Below are 20,528 nucleotides of genomic sequence, written 5' to 3'. Positions count from 1 at the left end.
TTAGAAAATATGTTTCCCTAAATTTTGGCTGAAATTTCTTCCCAAATTTTGGGAATTTCAACCGAAATTCTATATTGCATATAATATTATTTTTTAATAGAATACGGTATTTCACTCGAAATTTCAGTTTCGCTGGGGTACGAAATGCCGAAATTTCGGTTTAGCTGGGTACAAATTGCATCCCGAAACCGAAATTTAAGACCTTGATAAGCACAACCATATTTTGATATTTGCACAAACCCAGCTGTCTTCTTTAATTGGCTCCCGAGAGCTTTTTGGGAAATGTAATAACCTTTTTTTTGTTGGTAATCTGGGATTGAACCCCCGACCTCTAAGTCAAAGAACAAAGCCTTGACTGTCGAGCTAGAGGCTCAATCCCAACGTAATAACCTTTTGAGAGCTCTTTAAATGCTAAAAGACAAGATGGATCAGTGAAAATATCAAAATATGTTTGGGCTGATATCATTTCCCTTTCTTGGTGTCAACAAATCTGCTCAATGGGGTGTGGTCAGAGAAAACTGCAACATTAAGAGTCATTTCCAATTTATCACCTTATGAACCCTGATTTAAGCATGTCATGGGGCCGTGAAATGCCTTTCTACGATGGTCCCTAGCAAGCTCTCTCTCTCAAAACTCATGTTGGAAATTTATAGATATAGATAATTCAAAATCGCCAAATGTGACTAGGATATACTGAATAGTAAAATGTCAAAACATTAATATTTCCCTGAGAAGAACGAAAGAATACATATATAAATACATAAGATCACAAGACTAACTTGGCTTCTTTGAAGAAACAGTGGCCTTGAGTGCATCTTTGATATAGGGGTATCTGAATGAGAAACCCAACTCCTTGGCTTTAACAGGAAGTACCCTTTGTCCTTCCAAAACCTGCCAACACCTCAACAACTTATGTCACTCAATCACAAGAGATTGAAACATTATTTGAATTTTCTTACTTACCTTTACTGAAAATTTCAAAAAACAAAACACTAAAAAGAGAATTAGAAGAAAAGGATACAAGTGTACATACAATGAAGGCGCCTTCACCAAGGACTGCCTTGAGTGCGAAATCTGGTACTGGTAGCCATGACGGGCGGCCCAGGACTTCTCCCAAGTGTTCACACATCTCAGTGAACCGAACCGGGTTCGGTGAAGTACCATTGATAATTCCTGGTATTGGTAGATATGAGCTCCAAGGATAACAGGTTCTTAGAGCTAATATGCTCATTTCCATTTAAGATAGGAACTTTGAAATCAGTTACTGTAACGTCCAACAATCTAGTAAGCAAAATACTGATAATAATGGGTGGTTGTTAGTTATAAAAAAGACTGAAAAACATTCAGGTACAAGAGCTACTGACTCCCAAATATTTCAAAAATCAGCCAAATAAAGTGGCAAGAAACATATTTAGCCCCCAACAACATGGAAAAGATAAGTTCTTTGTGCATGGAGTCATAAGGATGTTTAGACTATTTTCACATTTTTTTTGAACGGCTATTAGACTATTTTCACTTAATTTCACTAATCCAACAAGAAGAGTAAACTGAACGTAAAAATGCAAATGTGAAATAAGCAAGGCAATAATTAAGAAATACAAGATCTGAGTAACACAATAAAAGGCCAAATCATTGCCAAGGCAGAAATATTTGGGGCACGATCATATAGCCATGTCTCATGTGTGTTGATATACTCTAGAGACAATCTTCGGTTACACAACTCCCATTAACAGTAAATAAGCCCACATTTCATCAGCATATAAAATTTCTACAGTCAGATACAAACAAACAGATCAACACAAACGTGTGCCGTGAGAAGTAAAAATTTGGATAATGTCAAAGTTGAATTGTATTGTCAGAGCTCTCCATTAAACTTTCCATGACTCATTGAGCCTAGTTCCAACTGATTCCTCAAGTCACCAAGTAGACTTAACAGGCAAAAGGATAATGCAGAAATTAATGAGCAAAAACGGCAAGGACAATGAATGTGAAGAAAAAATGAGGAAGTATTCAAGAAGGTAAAAAAAATGAAGGCTAGCCTCATTTTTGTCCCATTATAAAACCTAGTAGAATTTACGACAAACAAAAAGAAAATAGACTGCCTTTAAGTACAGGAAAAATCATGGAAAAATCCATATAAAATGGTCTGGGAATCCCTCAGGTGATCAACATCACTTTTTTAATCTGGATGCTCAAGGGTATTAAGGAATTTCAGATTTATAAGGGTTTTCTAGAGTTCGCTAAAATAGGGAATCTTCATCACTTCATACATGCCATTGCAAAGAAATTTTATTTCTTGCAATCCTGTCGTGTATCCGAAATCTGCAATTTCAGTGATAATACTTGCAACTGAGGCATTATCTGCAACTTATTGGGAGCCAATATGTCTTACATGAATTTTCAAAAAAAAATGTGTCTTACATGGTTCCAATACCTCTGTGAATTTTCTGAATTCTTGTTTCTATAAAGTGAATAATTGAGATCCGTTACACTTTAATTAGGCAATTATTTCTATTTTGAATTTCTTTTTTTTTCTAAAGTTTCAAATTCGAATAATTTTCCTCATTGAGTTAGGTATTTTTCATGGTTAGGTTGATAATATGTAATGACATGAGATATCCCTCACAGATTAAACCAACAGAGATAGGAAGCACATAATCACCCAAATTTCTAGACCAGGGGTGCAACTCGGATTTGGCTCAACCCGAACCCGTCGGGTTCAACCCAAAAATTTCACGGGTTGGGTTTGAAGCTTCACAAATCGGGTTGGGTTTGGGTTGGGAGAAAATAACCTGAAGTATTCTCGGATCAGGTTAGGGTTGGGGTTCTGCGCCAACCCAACCCATGATAAAACCCGAGACTTGTTTTTTATGGCATTAAAAAACTAAGTTTTGAAAGAAAAAGGAACCCCTAAATTTCGTCTATTCCTCGAATTAATCCCTTATACAAAGTCAGTTTGCACAGGGTCTCTAGGTAAGAAACCCTGAACCTTGTTCTCTCCAGTAGACAAAGTCTCTAAGAAACCATCTCTCCCTACTCTCTCCCTTCCTTTAGCCTCTATGGCGAATTGGCATACAAACTCTAAGAAACCCTCTCTCCCGATTCTCTCCTCCCTCTATGGCGAATCAACGGGAGGGTACTCCTCTCTCTGAAACCCTAAAAGGGAAAGTATAGCAGCGGTTTTCTTGTTCCTCCTCTTCCTTTTTTGCTTCTGTTTCCTCTCTTTTTTCAAGATTTTTTTTCAGAAGAAAATCACAGTGCTCTACGGTTGGGTTCCTACTTTGCAAGGCTTCTAAGGTTGGGGCTTGGGTTAGAGTCGGGTTGACCGTTCTTGGGTTGGGGATCGGGTAGGGTTGGGTTAGGGTAGAAGCAAACCTCCTTCGGGTTGGGTTCAGGTTGGCCCAGCCCGAGTTGCACGCATACTCTAGACCTTTCTATCAGACAGTACTGTCATAAAACTTGAAGGAGGCAGCTGAAATGCTCAATGCTGATGCCATAATGCTCCCTTTTCTCTTTGATGCTTGATGAATTAAACATTTTTCGAAGAAGAGTATAAATATATAATAGAGGCAAAGAGAGCCAACGAAGTGCTCCACACATCGGAGCATCACATGCTAGGACCCTCCATTTCATAGCCCCATTCCAGATATCATGGGCCAAATTCTCAACTCAACTCAACTAACCCTTTGTCCCAAACCAGTTGAGGTCGGCTAATGAATCCTTTAGAAAATTTTCATGATGAAGGTGAAAGAATTGCCACTCTTATATGAAATGAATCAGGGTCAAATAAGCTGGAAAAAACATAAACAATGCCTAGGTGGGTCATGAAAGGGCTTCATTAATCATTTCAAAAAAAAAAGAAAAAAGGATTCATTACAAATGATTTACAAAAAGAAAAGAATTTCCAAGATCCAAAATCAAGGGGTTCACCATTTGAGGTTTCATACAAGAATACTGGTGACTATCAAATTCAATTAAGAAAAAGAAGCCAAGAGATCTCAAGTGAAAATGCAGCAGAAATAAAAAGCTCGCACATTGGAAAACTCAAAATAAAGAAAAACTGAAACACTCCTATGGGAAACAATTAAATGCTGTAGAGCAAGTCAAAATACTAAAATGATCGAACCTTTTCAGTTTGTGCTGTGAGATAGAAATATGGCAAGCTAAATGGCATAAAATCAAGCAAAACCAACAAAATATGGAAATAAACTATTTTGGTTCCATCTGAGAAACTAAAGATTAAAATACCATCTTTTGAAGAAGCAAAAATCAAAATGCACATTAAAACAGATTTCTGCACAAAACATTAAAAAAAAGATGTTTGCACAATAGAAGGGTGGGAAAGTAGTTCGATTTGATTCTTGAAAAAGGTATCCCAAGCTCATTAAATATGCATTAAGCATTTGCATGCATCACTCCTTCAACAAATGTAGGTTTTAGACATTCTTAACATAATAATCCATGTGCCAGATCCAACAACAAAATAGGTAACAAATTTTATTTTATGTTATACATTTTAGGGTGCAATATGTTTTTATTTGTAACTAGATACATAGGTATCAACTAAGTATTTAGATGCAGTGTTACTTGAGTTTTTATTTGTAACTAGGTACATAGGTATCAACCAAGTATTTAGATGCATAGTTACCGACCAAGTAATGCATTTCTTAAAATGAGATGATTTATTATTTTTTAGACTCGTGGCATGTCCAACTTCAAAAGGGAAGCCCATGCCAATATGCATTTGTAAGATCCCAATGAAAGTTTAAAATGTGAGCAAGTTATCTAATTAAACCACTCATGAGCAGCACAAATGTGTTCTTAACCAAGCAAGTATAAGTGATCCATATTAATAACAACTTCACCATCGCATGCTTAAAGTATCGGATAACGTTTCAACATTCACTGAATAGCCACTGACCTTTATAAGATGGCTTCGATAAAGCTTCACAAATAAGGTTCACTAAATCATCCAAATGAATCCAGGAAAACCTGTAAAATTATAAGCATATTTGACTTATTTGAGTAGCCGAGGCGGAAAACAACATTAGAACTATGACACTGATTGTAGATTATAGTATTGGATACATATAAAGAAAAACTTAAAATAACTAATAAATTTTATATAACATGCAGCAAGAAATTACAGAAATATGACCTTTAGTGACTCCTTATCAGGCTTATATTCTATGCATCATATTGGTATTGCAAAAAAAAAATCATCATATTCTCATTTCGAAAACTAGAGATAGCAATTTCTCACTCAAACTTTCAAAGCCAAACCTACAGTACCCATGATTTTTCCAAAGAGTGTAAGGGATATGTTTCGGTATGTTTCGGCTATTCCTCATCTGCTATTAGCATTACCCTTTTTCTGTTAACTAGATAAGCTTGGTTCATGGTACTAGTTTTGGATGCTTCTATTCTTGTGTAGGATACAGTGTATCAGATTCTTTTGCCATTTCTTTCGCAAAACCAGAAGACTTTTACAATTATTTAGCATAAAAAGGTTTTGAGGATAAAATGTTACTATCTGAAGATTCTGAAAATTTTATGACTTGAACTAATGATCTGCTGGATTAATAAGACAAATTTTCCAGTTGTGTCACAGCTTCTCTAGTAGTAAGTTTTTGCTATAATATTTATAAAAAACTAAATTATTTAGACAAAAATGTAAAATTACTATTCATGCCTAACTGGATTTTTTCAAAATTGCTCATTGCTTCTACATGCCATTCATCATTTTTATGGTTTGATAGATTAAAAGTTGAAAAAATGAAGCTACAGTAACAAAACTGTAAACTTTGTAGTGGAAACATGTCCCTATATCAGACATTTTAGGGACCCTAACCTATATCGACAAAAGCATATCTTATCTTGATTGTACTCCTATCCTAAGACATTAGGTCACTATTCATAAGTGACACATACCCGTACACGTATCCAGGTCACATAGGTTTAACCCATTATTTGAACAATAAAATACAGAGGTTCTAATTTACATTCTCTAGTTTTGCACATATCAGAACCAAATATAGGAATACCAAACTTTCTACAGTTTTGCATCTATAACCAAATCAGGCTGAACATAGTGAAGTCTTTTAACAGATAAGTCTGATCAACCCGAGTAGATTATTCTTTTATTCATACCAATCACCCTCCCAAATCCAAATGCAAAGAAATCCCCCTTCCACACCCCATCAAGAGTCGAAGCATCTGAGAGCTTAGTTTCTTTTCAGCCTCCAGTTTGTCGGCTTCTTGGCGTTCTTTGTGCTCAGGGAGAAAGATTAAAAATTGCAGTTGAATCACTCTCCTCCATTCTTGAAAGGGGAAAATTAAAACTCAACAATCATTTATCTCTCCTGTCAATATTGTGTGTTCCCCATGTGTCTATATTTATTGTCATTTAGTAGCATAACTTCAGATCTGAATTGGTGTGTGATATTCTTTCCTGATTTGTGCATATTTCAGGGCTTCGTGACATGGTGGATGATTGGCAGTGGATGTAAACTTTGTGGCATTCTGGATTCTCCACAATGGTGTCATTTAGCTCTTCAGTCTAGTAGTCAAGATCATAGTATTGGTTAAACTGAATATAGTTATGGCATATTCGTATGGCTCATCTAGCTTTTCATTGAGTCTACAATGTGATGTTAGTCAATTGTCTAAACATTGTAGAAATATTTTTCCATCGAGTAATAAAAGTTCTTTTCCTTTTCACGTGCACACTGACATGTGGAGTCTTTCTCCAACTTTTATTGAGTGAATATCGCTATTTTATTTTCTTTGTGGATGATTACTCTTAATGCACTTGGTTATACCAGAAGCGCTGTTCCGGGTGGATCTTGGCAATGTGGGTCCAGAACAATGGATCCTCTTTACTGTTCAAAAAAAAAAAACAATGGATCCTCTTGGGTAGACAAAGGCCCATATTAAGTGCAAATTGAAGGAGAAACGGACCGGCTGGAATGCCCATGTCAATTGCACACTCATGCCAAGATTGCCAAGTGAGCAAGCAATAGTTAACATTTTCTGTTTTGGACGTGAAGTTCCGCTTCCATTTTGATTTGGAACAGCACATAGCAAGTTGCTGTTGCTAAATTCAATCAGGGAAATCCATATTAGTAATAGCCATATCTAATATACAAAGGGCTATATAAGATTTTTGGACGTGAGATCGCTGCCAAATTCCAGACATGCAGATTGCTCTTGTTGCTTTGGAGAGGACTGATTTGGCAAAGGAAAAACATCCAAGTTAGGATAACTTAATTGCTATTAGTATTAGTTTATAATAGGAGGGATTCTATGTAATGGAGGAGAGAAGATGGAACTCGTGTAAGTAGAGGCATTTCCATTAGATAGCAACTCGTGTAAGTAGAGGCATTTCCATTAGATTGGTATGTAGGTTCTTTTGTAAAGAGAGGCAGCCATTGGTGCAAAAGAGTACTTGGAAAACGTTGGAGTAGCAGTTTCTGTCTTTGTTTTCATAGTGGAAAAAGAGGAAGAGGAGAAGCTTCTTTGGTTATTTGGTTTTTTATTTCTTCATAGCGTAATAGGTAGCAGCAGAAAAAACGTAAGAAAAACAGACAGTTGCTGGTCTTTTGTGGTTGGATAGGGGAAGAGAAGAGTAAGAACGTGTAAACATTTCTGGTTTGGAAATTTTTGACAGTATAGTAAAACAAGGGGATGTCCAACACCCTTTTGGAAAACACCGTCTCTCTCTCTCTCTCTCTCTCTCTAAGCTTCTACCCTCTTTCTCAACTCAACTACGCCTTTGTCCCAAGTCGGCTAATGAATCCTTAAAAAAAAATTCATGAAGAAGGTGGAAGGATCTACCCGGCTCAAATTGATTAAGTCTACTCCTGACACTAGTTGGGTTCATCTACATGGGTCATTTTCATCCATTCTATCCTATTCAAGGTCATGTTCTCTGTTATGAAGGATATTTTTCCTTCTGCCGTGAACGTGTGAAAGGTTTTTGTATGACCATAAGATAGAGGAGGAGATTGCCACATTCGTTTTCTACACACCAATCAGTCGTGTGACTGGGTCTGTTTTCCCTTCAAGATCTGATCGTGTATTCACAAGTGGGAAAAACTGTCTTGTGGAGATTGAGTAGATTCATTTGGAGAGACTCGAATCCGGATCAAGCACTTATGGGAAAAAGGTGTAATACCCGGTAAAAATAACAGTTATTATGCATAAAAACTATTCACATGTTACTAGTCCCCTCAGTTTTTTCTATAAATAGAGCAGCCAGGAAGAGAAAAGGAAGAAAGAGAGAAAAGGGACGAAGAGAGGGAGAAGAAGGAAAAGGCTAGGAGAACCACTTCTTCCTGATCGTTGTCATCTTCAAAGTCAACCATCTTCAAATTCCCACTTCTCAGGTTTGATAAGGCAGGTGATAGCTAGACTCGACTGGTATCTTTACTCAATGAAAGTGATGGGGAGATAATTATATGTTGTTTTATTCAGATATTTCTTATCTATTTTACTTCGAATATTCATTGTTTACATTTGGGAAATATCAAATCATATTTGTTTCAAAATGATGAAATGTGTTTTCTAGAAAATGCAATGAAATGTTGGATTTCATATGAACGAAAAGTTCGAACAAAAATAAGAAATGAAAGAAATGAAAGAGGTAAATGTACGATAGTCTCTCTCGTGTGACGTGTTTGTACCTTGACCCGTCGACTTACCCAAAAGCAAAAGTGGGCCAAGTCCAAAGTGGACAATACGAGGGTGAGGCGGATCATTATAAGAAACTTTAGAAATAGAAACAGTTGGAAACTATTGGGCGTTAAATGGTTTGTTTTACTATCTGGTTAAATTGTTTCTATAAAAATCCTATTAGTATTAGTTTTAAATTCACATTATGTCTATACAAAATACTGCATATTTTTATAGAACTGTCTCTTATTATTGATTTCAGCTACTTGTCGAAGCTTCTATATACCTGCTTTCCTAACCCACTTTCTACCACCAGGATTTGAAAATTTGGATGCGGGAGTGTTTGTCAATGAGGAACCTTAGTTATGAGAAGTGTGAAAGCAACTTGAGTAAATACGGAAATGATGAACCTAGTCAACTCATCAGATGTAAAAAGGTTTTAAATATGTCATACTTGGGATTTTTTTAAATTCAGGATGTACTTTAACCTTCTGCTGTGTAATTACAAGAATAAATATGTTTTGTTGCCCGTAGCGATCCGTGCAGTAAAAATCCGGGTCGTTACAGCTGGTATCAGAGCTGTATCTCCTCTAGTAGGGTGTGTTGGTCTCACACTGGAAGCGGAGAGAAAAAGTTCTTGGGCTATTTGTGTAGATCCCCACCTTCCCTGTGTAGAGACGTCTTCAGCGGAAAAACAAAACCAGGATAGCTGCAGTCTAGAACCAGACAATATTAGAGCCGCCAGGTTCAGTCAGTGAAGAACCTGGTGTGCGAGTCTTGGGTATGTCTTAGGAAAGGGGTTAGATAGATGAAACATAGACAATAGATTGAGCTTGAAATATATCTAATCATCTATGTGTTCGTCTTACAGATACAGAATGTAACCATTGCTTGTTACGATTAGGGTAGAACCTTTTTCTCTTGAGACTATGGAGAGAGGAATTTCGGGACGAAATTCTTTTAATGGGGGGTAGAATGTAATACCCGGTAAAAATAACAGTTATTATGCATAAAAACTATTCACATGTTACTAATCCCCTCAGTTTTTTCTATAAATAGAGCAGCCAAAACGAGAAAAGGAAGAAAGAGAAAGAAAAGGGAAGAAGAGAGGGAGAAGAAGGAAAAGGCTAGGAGAATCACTTCTTCCTGATCGTTGTCATCTTCAAGGTCAAGCATCTTCAAATTCTCACTTCTCAGGTTTGATAAGGCAGGTGATAGCTAGACTTGACTGGTATCTTTACCCAATGAAAGTGATGCGGATATAATTATATGTTGTTTTATTCAGATATTTCTTATCTGTTTTACTTCAAATATTCATTATTTACATTTGGGAAATATCAAATCATATTTGTTTCAAAATGATGAAATGTGTTTTTTGGAAAATGAAATAAAGTGTTGGATTTCATATGAATGAAAAGTTTGAACGAAAATGATAAATGAAAGAGGTAAATGTACAATAGATTCTCTCGTGTGACGTGTTTGTACCTCTGAGCCATCGACTTATCCAAAAGCGGAAACGAGCCAAGTCCAAAGCGGACAATATGAGGGTGAGGCGGATCATTACAGGAAACTTCAGAAATAGAAACAGTTGAAAACTATTGGGCTTTCAATGGTTTGTTTTACTATCTGGTTAAATTGTTTCTATAAAAATCCTATTAGTATTAGTTTTAAATTCACATTATGTTCTATACAAAATACTGCATATTTTTATAGAATTGTCTCTTATTATTGATTTCAGCTACTTGTCGAAGCTTCTATATACCTGCTCTCCTAACCCACTTTTTCCCACCAAGATTTGAAAATTTGGATGCAAGTATTTGTCAATGAGGAACCTTAGTTATGAGAAGTGTGAAAGCAAATTGAGGAAATACGGAAATGATGAACATAGTCAATCTCTTCAGATGTAAAAAGGTTTTAAATATGTCATACTTGGGATTTTTGTAAATTCAGGATGTACTTTAACCTTCCGCTGTGTAATTACAGGAATAAATATGTTTTGTTGCCCGTAGCGATCCGTGCAGTAAAAATCCAGGTCGTTACAAAAGGTTTACAGAAAATTAAATTGTTTCAGAAGATAGAGTTGACATGGTTTTAAAAACAAGTATTTAATTCTGAGAATGCAAAAGAATATTTTGTACGTGATCTCAATGCGTACTTGGATAATCATGAAATACTCTACCAAAGTACATGTGCTTACACCACTCCACAAAAAGGTTTTGGTCCTGTTCCTATCCCAGTTCCTATAGCTAAGCCTATTTGTTATATAGAGTCTGAAGGAGCTAAAAAGTTACACGTGTATGTAAGATGTCAGAAAGAGAAGAAAATCACAATGGATCTTCCACCACAATCAGATACTTTGGAATCGAATCCTATTAGTATGTCTCATTCTCGTAGCCAAACCTGTTGAAGATGAGTTTCTTACTAGATGTTCCTATTGCCTTGCGCAAAGGAAAATAGCATAGTGTGTCGCATCTTTTTTCCGACTTTGTTGCGCATGATTCTCTATCTCCATTATATCTTACCTTTGTCTCTGATGTCTTATGTGTCTATTCTCAATAGTGTTGCAAAGGCAATCTACCCAAAGAGGCAGTTCGCTCTAAATGGGTATTTATACTTGAGCATAACTCGGATGGATCAGTTCACAAATAGGCTAAGAATTTTGGAATGACTGTTGATCAGAGTCCAACGAAGGATGCATCTGTAATAGAAGAAATTTGTATCATTCTTGGAAGGTAAATTTTATCATATCAGAATAATTGGAAAGTTCATGGATGAAATGGAATGCCTGGAGACACAGTTCAAGAATTTATTGATGTGACAGTAAGGACCTGCAATCTCTTGTCAAAGAAATAGATCTCAATAAATGCATATACTCAACTCAACTCAACTAAGCCTTTGTCCCAAACTAGTTGCAGTCGGCTAATGCATCCTTCAGAAAATTTTCACGAAGAAGGAGAAAGGATCTACCCGGCTCAAATTGACCAAGTCTAATCCTGACACTAGTTGGGTTCGTCTACATGGATCATTTTCTTCCATTCTCTCCTATCCAAGGTCATATTCTCTATTATGTTCCTAGCCCTCAAGTCTTTCCTCACTGTTTCTACGCAAGTTGTTTTTGGTCTAACCCTACCTCTTTTTACTCCATCAACTTGGCACGAGTCACTTCTTCTCACTAGAGCATCCAAAGGCCTACGTTGGATATGCCCAAACCATCTTAAGCGGTGCTCTCCTCTTCTCCTCAATTGGTGTCACCCCCACCTTTTTACAGATGTCTTCATTTTTAGTTCGATCTAACCTTGTGTAGCCGCACATCCATCTAAGCATTCGCATCTCCGCTACACTCATCTTATGCACATGTTGCTTCTTGGTGGCCCAACATTCTGAGCCCGTACAGCATGGCTGGCCTCACAGCTGTCTTATAAAACTTTCCCTTCAACTTGGTAGGTATTTTATGGTCGCACAGAACTCCTGAAGCATGCTTCCACTTCAACCAACCTGCTCTTATGCTGTGGTTAACAACCTCTTCAATCTCTCCTTCCTCATGTAGGATTGAACCAAGATAGCGAAAGATATCCCTCTTAGGTACCTCCTGTCCAGTCATATTTACTACATCCTCGCCTCGCCTCTGTACATTACTAAAGTTGTACTCTATATACTCTGTCTTAGTCCTGCTCAGTCTAAAACCTTTAGATTCAAAAGTAGTTCTCCATAACTCAAACTCAACATTAACTCCTGCTTTGGTTTCGTCAATTAATATTATGTCATTTGCAAATAACATACATCACGGCACCTCATACTGGATACCCTCCGTAAGTTCATCCATAACTAGAGTAAAAAAGATAAGAGTTAGAGTTGATCCTTGGTGTAGTCCTATTATAATTGGAAACTCACTAGACGTGCCATCCTTAATTCTGACACTAGTTACTGCTCCATCGCACATATCCTTAATCATATCAACATATTTAGTATCCACTTTTTCCCTTTCAAGGAGCCACCACATAACACTCTTGGGAACCCTATCATACACTTTCTCTAAATCAATGAAAACCATATGAAGGTCCTTTTTATTTTCTCTAAATCTCTCCATTAACAGCCTAATCAAGAAGATAGCTTCCATAGTTGATCATCCGGGCATGAAGCCAAACTGATTCTTTGATACCTTAATCTCTTTTCTTATCCCATGCTCAATTACCCTCTCCCAAAGCTTCATGGTGTGACTCATTAGCTTAATTCCCCTTTATTCTGAATATCCCCTTTATTCTTACAAATATAGTTTTCAACCTGTGACTCGACTCGTGACTCTATTTCTTAATTTTATGACTCGTGACTCGACTCAACTCATGACTCATAAGAGTTTTTGACAAGAACAGAAATTTAGTTAAAGAATATAATTATATATCAAAAGATTAAGCATGTAAAAAATATAACCCAATAGCACATAGATAAAGTACAGAGCTAAAAATATAAATAATTATATGCTTGTAACTTCCATGCACAAAAATAATTAAGTTTTGGTTGTAACTTAATCATGGATGAAAACGCTTCCTTGCTTTAGATTTGTATCCGCCATGATTTATGGCATGGTTGTAAGGAGATTTGTCGTGGTTCAGGCTAAGAACCCAAGATTGTCTAAGACTGAGAGCCTCCCACACATGGTTTTTTAAAGCTAAACTTTGACGGGTCTAGCATGGGGAACCCTGGTCCTGCCCGAATTGAGGAATTCTTGAGGGATGGATTTGGAGGCTATGAAATGGGCTTTTGTAGATCCCATTGGAGTCGCAGACGCTAATGAAGCTAAAGTGTGTGCCATCTACTAAGGAATAAGGTATCTTGAGAATGAAGAATTGAATAACATAGTGGTACAAGAGACTCTCTCAATGTGATAAGGTGGCAAAGTGGCTCTCATTCCTTCCCTTGGAGATTTGCCTCTTTCTTCGATGAGATCCAAGACAGGGCGGGGGATGCATCGATTTCTTAGGTGGGTCGGCTAATGGTGTAACAGACAGTTTAGCTAGAGATGGTGTCTCTAGGGACAGAGTTGAGCTATTTGACTCCGTTCCTACTTGACCCTTATAGTGGAACTTGTTCTTGTCTTTCTTTTTCTTTTTTCTTCTCTTTATTTGTAAAGACCCTCTCGGTCTTTTTTCACATTTAATGCAATTGCCTACCATTCAAAAATAATAATAATTAAATTCTAAGTTCCAACTTCTAAGTTTTCAACCATCAAAACAAGAAAGCCCAGGCCCAGAGACTCGACTTGACTCGGAAGAGTCTTATTTTTTCGACTCGACTCACAACGACTCGTAAGAGTCACCAGATGACTCGTAAGAGTCTTCAACAGAGTGAGTCACCCATGCGACTCGACTCGAAAGCCCAACGACTCGACTCGACTCGACTCGAGAGTTGACTCGTAAGAGTTTGACAACTATGCTTATAAATAGGTACTAATGTACTCTTCTTCCACTCATCAAGCATCTTCTTAGTTTTCAAAATATTATTAAATAATCTAGTTAACCAAAGCAAACCCACATCATCCAAGCATCTCCAAGTCTTAATAGGAATACTGTCATGCCCCATAGCCTTACCTAATTTGAAATCATTACCCATGTGAAATATCACATTATTTCCATCATTCTTGTCAATTTTCCCTTCGTAATGTCAGCCAGAAAGATTTAGATGGGATGTAATATAAATCATGATAGCCCTTCAATATAGTGTAGACTATAAAAAAAAATTCTCTCTTACAAGTAGAATACATAGATTCAACTTTACACTCTAATTTTCACATCCTTAACAAAACAGATTGAAATATGCAAGTTTTTTTAAAAGCATTGGAGTGCAGAAATTTAGAACATTACCATTGGTTTCCAGTGCCAAGAGGTCCACCAGCAAACATCATGAAAAGAGGAATCATCTTGGCTGCATCAGGCCAAAGAAAAGAAAAGTATAAAATATGTGCAGAAGGATTGGATTCTCACTTTAAGAAAAAATGGACAGAATATTAAAAGGATGGTCATACAGTTGGATAATCCAACCTGCCACACTAAAGAGTCTAGGCAATATCATGCATAAAATTCAAATTAAAGGGAATATTCAACAAACCAATTTATATCTTGCACTTTTATAAAAATGTAACACCATAATGTAAACATCAATAACAACCACCTATCCTTTCGTGACTGAAAAATATTTACAAGATGAAAACAATATATACAATATTCTCTGCAAACCCTGACCTAAATTTGTCTCAGATCTTCATTATAGTAAATTACGCAGAAGTGAAACAATCAATGCAATTTATGTGAGACAAGAAATTCACATATGCAAAGACCCTATATTTTCAAAATGCTGAAGCTAAAGAAATGTTCAGTGGATCTAGGGTTTCTAACAAGAAGACTATAACCTTTGTGTGAATAGGTACTGCTCTTTAATTTGGAATGGCTGACTGTGCAAATTTCTAGTAAAATGAACTTATCCTATGAGGAATATTATATGCTAATTAGGACATCTTGCTAGATATCAAATATAGGTAGATTTCCCTAATGGTGTGATTCTGCCAGCTTGTAAGCATATTCTTTACAACATAAATCTGAAGAAAACAAATGGATACACCCTAAGGAAAAAAACCATGGAAAAGAAAAGAGCTCTCGAAATAAAGATAATACCCTCCAAAGTCTAATGTTTCTTGTTATAAAAAGAGGTACAACAATTGTTTAACAGACAAACACATTACAGTATAATTAGGAAGTATTTCTGTAGAATTGATTTCAGCTGAAAATATTACAATGGGATCTATTTCCTGAAAACTTTCATTGGGGGCATGTAGCTGCATTGCAGACATCAATACTTGTCGGTTACAACACATGCATATTAGCCTAGGTTGTGTAATGCAGTCAATAATCCATACTAGTGAAGTTTTTTTCTGAAAATATGCATATTACCAACTCATGGAAAAGAATGTCATGTGGATGTTCCCAGCATCCATATATTGCATACTAGTACTGTCCAATAAGAAGTTCGAGTTTCACACAATCCAACCCAACAATATTTTTTGTCTTTCCATGTAAGAACCCATAAACTGGAAACATAAATTTAGAGATTTATACGCCTTGCAAATATCTACAGGACAATTACTTTTTTAAGTCGACCATATCAAAAAGAGAGAAACAGAACAGTTTGAAAGTAAACTAAGAACCCAAAAAATACAACTCTGGAACAAGAAAAATTGATGGATACAGCTCTTGGAGACCAAGCATAATGTAGTGTCAAAAACTAAACAAGATGCCATGGAGACATCCCATAGAGACAAAAATTTAGGCCAGGAGGCCAAGATTTTGATCAAATTTGAAGACATAAAGCTATCAAAGATGATTTGATGCATTAAATGTTATTATGCCCACTGTACTCAAAGTAATTCTAGCAGCCTACTGAGAATCTACCTTTGACTTTTTGGAGACTGACATTAAAATTTTACTCTTGAAGGTCTTTATGCGAATATTATTATCATAGAAAGATTGAAGCAATTGAAGCAACTGTCACCACATGTGAAAAAGGTTACATCCCAAATAAATTGAATTCACTAACCATAATCAGACAAACATGGTAAGGAAAAGAATAACCGTACCTAAAGCGCCACCTTCTTTTCCAAGGACAACTCCGATGCGAATAAGCACCAATCTTACATCCTCATTCACATTGAGCGCCCTTTCCTCCCATTCTCTACATACCTGAAAATCTGTATTAGTAAAAGCTACAAGTGGCTTGAAGATTATCTATATAATCATATAACGCAAATCCTGATTCTGTGAAACATATTTTTAATGGGTAAAAATGTATGGAAACCAACAATGAAAAATACTTTGCACCTTATAATTAGCATAAAAAAAGTGAAAAGAATAAAATTGGTTTGGAATTAGTGTCCCTTAGACTATGGGATAGTTTGAACCCTTCTAGGTTGGAAAGGATATCCACATCTCTAGAAACAAATGTATAAAAAGTCATGGCTGAAGGCCAAGTTCATCTGTGTTTTGGAACACATTTTCAGAAACTCACAGAGTTCAAGAGGGCAGGAATATAACAATGCCATCACATTCAAGAAGGGCACATTTCATTCCACATCCTCTGCCATGGTTTCACCGGCCTTGCACAATGGGCCAGAATATAACAGAGCAAAATAAAACTATGTGAATTGCAAGTGAGAAATCCATAACATGATCGGCAGAGATTTTCTCTATTGGTAATTTGGTATCACAGTGGCCTCTTTATCGTCAAAAATTGTCGCATATGTTTGGTTGAGACCAAGAAATCCAAAAGACCCACTGTTTCGCTGCCCATTAGGTTAGGGCACCATCGAAATAGTGAATTGGTTTTCCTTCTTTTTTTTTAATATTTTTTCATAGAATTGGGTTCTAGGGATGAAAATTAAAACATGATGATGGCAAAGAAGCCATACTAAGCGGTTATTAATTTTTATTTGTGAATTAACCAAGGCGAGGAAGTGATCAACATGAACAGTTTATGGAATTCATCCTCCTCCCCCCTCTCCTACTCTCTCCATCTCTTCTTCATCTCTCAAGATTCTCCTCCTTCCATGCTGTGTTGTACAAGCAAAATATCGGGGGGAGAGAGAGAGAGAGAGAGAGAGAGAGAGAGAGAGAGAGAGAGAGCGAGCGAGAAAGTGAGTGAGTGAAATAGATAAAGAGAGATATTGTAGTAATATTTCCATGTCATCAAAAGGGCACTCTTGTATGGGAGCGCCAAGATCATCTCCCCATTGTTAAAGTATAAAAGATAAATAATGCCTTTCTCCAACAGCTTAAGCTTTTGGAGAAGTTGGTAAGTTAACATGGTATCAGAGCCAAAGGTCTCGAGTTCAAACCTCCCAGATAGCAAAAATCAACATGCGATGGCCGGCCCAAAGTGGGACCACATGTGCCACGTGTTTGCCAAGTGGGCCACACGTGCGGAAGGAGTGTAAAAGTATAAAAGATAAATAACGCCTTTCTCCAACAGCTTCAGCTTTTGGAGAAGTTGGTAAGTTAACACCCATAAACAATCCAAGATGCCAAGAAGATAAAAGAATAGTCACGGTAAATCCCAGGAAATATAGTTGCTGTTAATATATATGTTCCTTAAATATATGCATTTCATGGCATCCAAGGATATCAAATAGAGTCATATTTAAGATGTTATGTTCGCTGTTCGAAGTACATGTGGAAAGTTGTAGCTTTACTTAGGTGCATGTCCAGGCAGTTTTAGCTTTAATTTAAGTGCATCTTTAGGGGCTTTTAATTTAACTCCATGTACAAGTTTCAACAACATTCATCCTCTATGACTTTTGCATTTAAGGCTTTATGTTAAAGGGGTGAGGCTCACTCATAAACTAGAAGGCTGATGCATCCAGAAAACCAGTTTGATGAATTATATTTTTGATGTCATTAGGAGCATTTTCTCTATGAAAATATCAAGTTTTATTTCTTTTTTATATCTTGATCTTCTCTTCCATCTGGACTACTGTGCAATTGTTTCTAGTGTTCCTCTACAAAGGTTTGGTAGCAAAGAATATCTGGAATGCGTCAGAAAAGTTCGGAAGTCTCAAATAGAAAAGAGTGTGATGTAGGTGCCAAAGTTCCAATCCTCTCTCTTTGGCTTACAAACATTTCTAAAGTGACTAGGAAAATCTCCATTCCTATAATCTTCACTGCCCAAGAGAAACATCCAGCATTAGACCATGGAGGGTATTATGAAGACATATATAATGACAACATGGTAACATACATATTAGAGAGAGACACTTTCAAAAGGGCAAACCCAGTCTGGAATGTGGCAGGACAAAGCTTGTTTTTTTATATTCAAACCTTCAAGTAAACCTTGTAATCCTTGACAACCAATATCTCAAAAGCTGACGTAATTTAGTTCTAGTTTACTTGCTTTATTTATATTTTTTATTTTGAGTCCATTATCATTTATGCTTTATGCTTAACTTGGACTAGATGTGGGGGGTGCCTACATCACTTACCTCATACCCATCCTACCCAATCATCATGGACCACATGAGCCATCACTTAATGCTCAAACCATTCCCTAAAGCTTTTTTAAAACCATGGTCGACAAGGCCCATCACCTCATACCCAAACTCATTTCCTAAACCTATGGACCACCACTTAACATCAAACCCCCACTAATATCCTAAACATATATAAACCCCCTCCCCCCAACCCTAAGACCTAACATTGAGAGGAAAAAAAGAAGCAAAGAGGATCGCTTGGACTCTTTTTTTGAAAGATGACAAATTTTCATTAATACTCTAAAAATTACATTAGGGACCAGGAGTCCCTCCTGTCATTACATAGTAACAGACAGAGCTGACTAGGACATATGCCGAGCCAAAAAGTCGAACAAACCAACGAGAATCAAGACCCTTTCTTCCTGCACCAAGCTATGGCCAGACCTTACACTACACCCAGACCAAAAACTCAATTCCCTTTCAAAACCCTTAGAAGGATTGTCTTCTCCTAGCATCGAACCCCTTTTGAAACCTTTAGAAGCCTCAGCAAGATCCTTTATTTTTTTAGATCCCGTTCCCATCTCTGCAAATCGGGAGGAACGGCATGGCATTCATCAAAACAGACTTGTCATCACCATCTAGATAGTCATTCAGTTTGTACTTTCAGACGAGTTGCCTATGCTGAACACTTTTCCAACTTCTCCATAATATGGTAGATTTGGAAATCCGGCATATCAAAGAGGAGGTCCTCCGGAACCCGATCCAAAATCCAGGATTTTTTCTGCTCGCAATCCTTTCTTCCACTAGCCGGATACCCACCGCCTTATTAGCTTCCCAGTTTTGCCTCCTCGCAGCCATTTCTTCATTCAACAGTAGTTTAAAGAAAGAGTGTTTGAAAAACGGCGAATAGGTGTCTTTGACCGTGGCAAATTCACAGAGGCTATACCAAGTGAACGGCCTGTCTTGAGACTCTAACTTGAGTAGTTTCCATTGCTCACGAAGAAGATCTCCCGACAATTCTTTGTGGGTTGGGTCGTTGATGAAAGCCCTCTCTTCATTATAGATCATTGTTCTCATCCTCTTAAGGATATTTTCTAATACCATGATTTCCATGAATAGTCATCTGCTTCGTCCTCCAGAGCAAGATGAAGATTCGCCTGTATTACCGAGGTTTTCCATTCCTACTTTGTTGAGGGTGAAAGAAGATTGCTTGGACTTTCCCCCTTCTATCCCCTTTCTGTCCTCTCTGTCCCCCCTCCCATTTCTCCTCCCCTTCTTGGACGAGGCACAACCAAGGGCTCCTCGACTATGGATGGCACATCCCTTCCCCACCTCCCGATAAGTCTCTCTTCCTGTCATCATTTATCCTTTCTCTACTCCTTTCGCATCGTCTCCATCTTCCTTTCTCTTTCTCCTCCTATCAACCAATGTTTTAAATTCTGATTTCGGTTTCAGTCAGCACGGAAACGGAAACATTGCGGTTTCGGTGGAAATCTTGTAAAATGGAAACATATGCAAATGACGAAATTTTTTAATCTTTAAAAAAAATATGAAAATGGTGAAATTTTAAGATGAAACTTTGGGAAATGCAAGAATAAGCACAAATACAGACTTGGAAACCATGACATACGCAACAAAATCATTCATAATGGCTTAATCACATCGAACACTTAGTGACATGTGTTCACGCACATGTCTAGAACAGTAAAGTCAATAAAGAAGTATAATATCATGATGTACAAGAAAGTACAATGATCAGTCTCCCCTCTAAGGACCCCAACTCTATGTCAATACCTCCTAGAGTTCCGAGGTATTATTGGTCTCATGCCGATATGACATCCCATGCATA

The 20,528-nt window shown here is 37.1% G+C and overlaps 1 protein-coding gene across 2 annotated transcripts in view; it reads right to left on the bottom strand.

Annotated features, from left to right (window-relative positions):
* Nucleotides 1-625: 625 nt before the first annotated feature.
* The window catches only part of SULA (NAD(P)-binding Rossmann-fold superfamily protein), a 74,755-nt gene continuing 54,852 nt past the window's right edge, over nt 626-20,528 (bottom strand). Inside the window, exons 9-13 of one of the 2 annotated variants that reach the window (XM_077390352.1) lie at nt 16,298-16,400; nt 14,532-14,592; nt 4,922-4,992; nt 1,034-1,173; nt 626-891 (exon numbers count right to left, since the gene is read on the bottom strand). In XM_077390352.1, coding sequence (XP_077246467.1) covers nt 775-891; nt 1,034-1,173; nt 4,922-4,992; nt 14,532-14,592; nt 16,298-16,400 — 492 coding nt within the window. In that variant the 3' untranslated portion in view covers nt 626-774. Of the gene's footprint in view, nt 892-1,033; nt 1,265-4,921; nt 4,993-14,531; nt 14,593-16,297; nt 16,401-20,528 lie in introns of both variants that reach the window. The other variant, XR_013253772.1, reaches the window with a different exon arrangement.

The sequence above is a fragment of the Tasmannia lanceolata genome, unplaced genomic scaffold (genome assembly GCF_043159265.1).
Source record: "Tasmannia lanceolata isolate RefF3 unplaced genomic scaffold, GAP_Taslan_0.1 ptg000011l, whole genome shotgun sequence".
Classification (NCBI taxonomy): Eukaryota; Viridiplantae; Streptophyta; class Magnoliopsida; order Canellales; family Winteraceae; genus Tasmannia; species Tasmannia lanceolata.
Note: the sequence above shows the minus strand (reverse complement) of the source record. Positions and strands in the feature narration are given on the sequence as shown.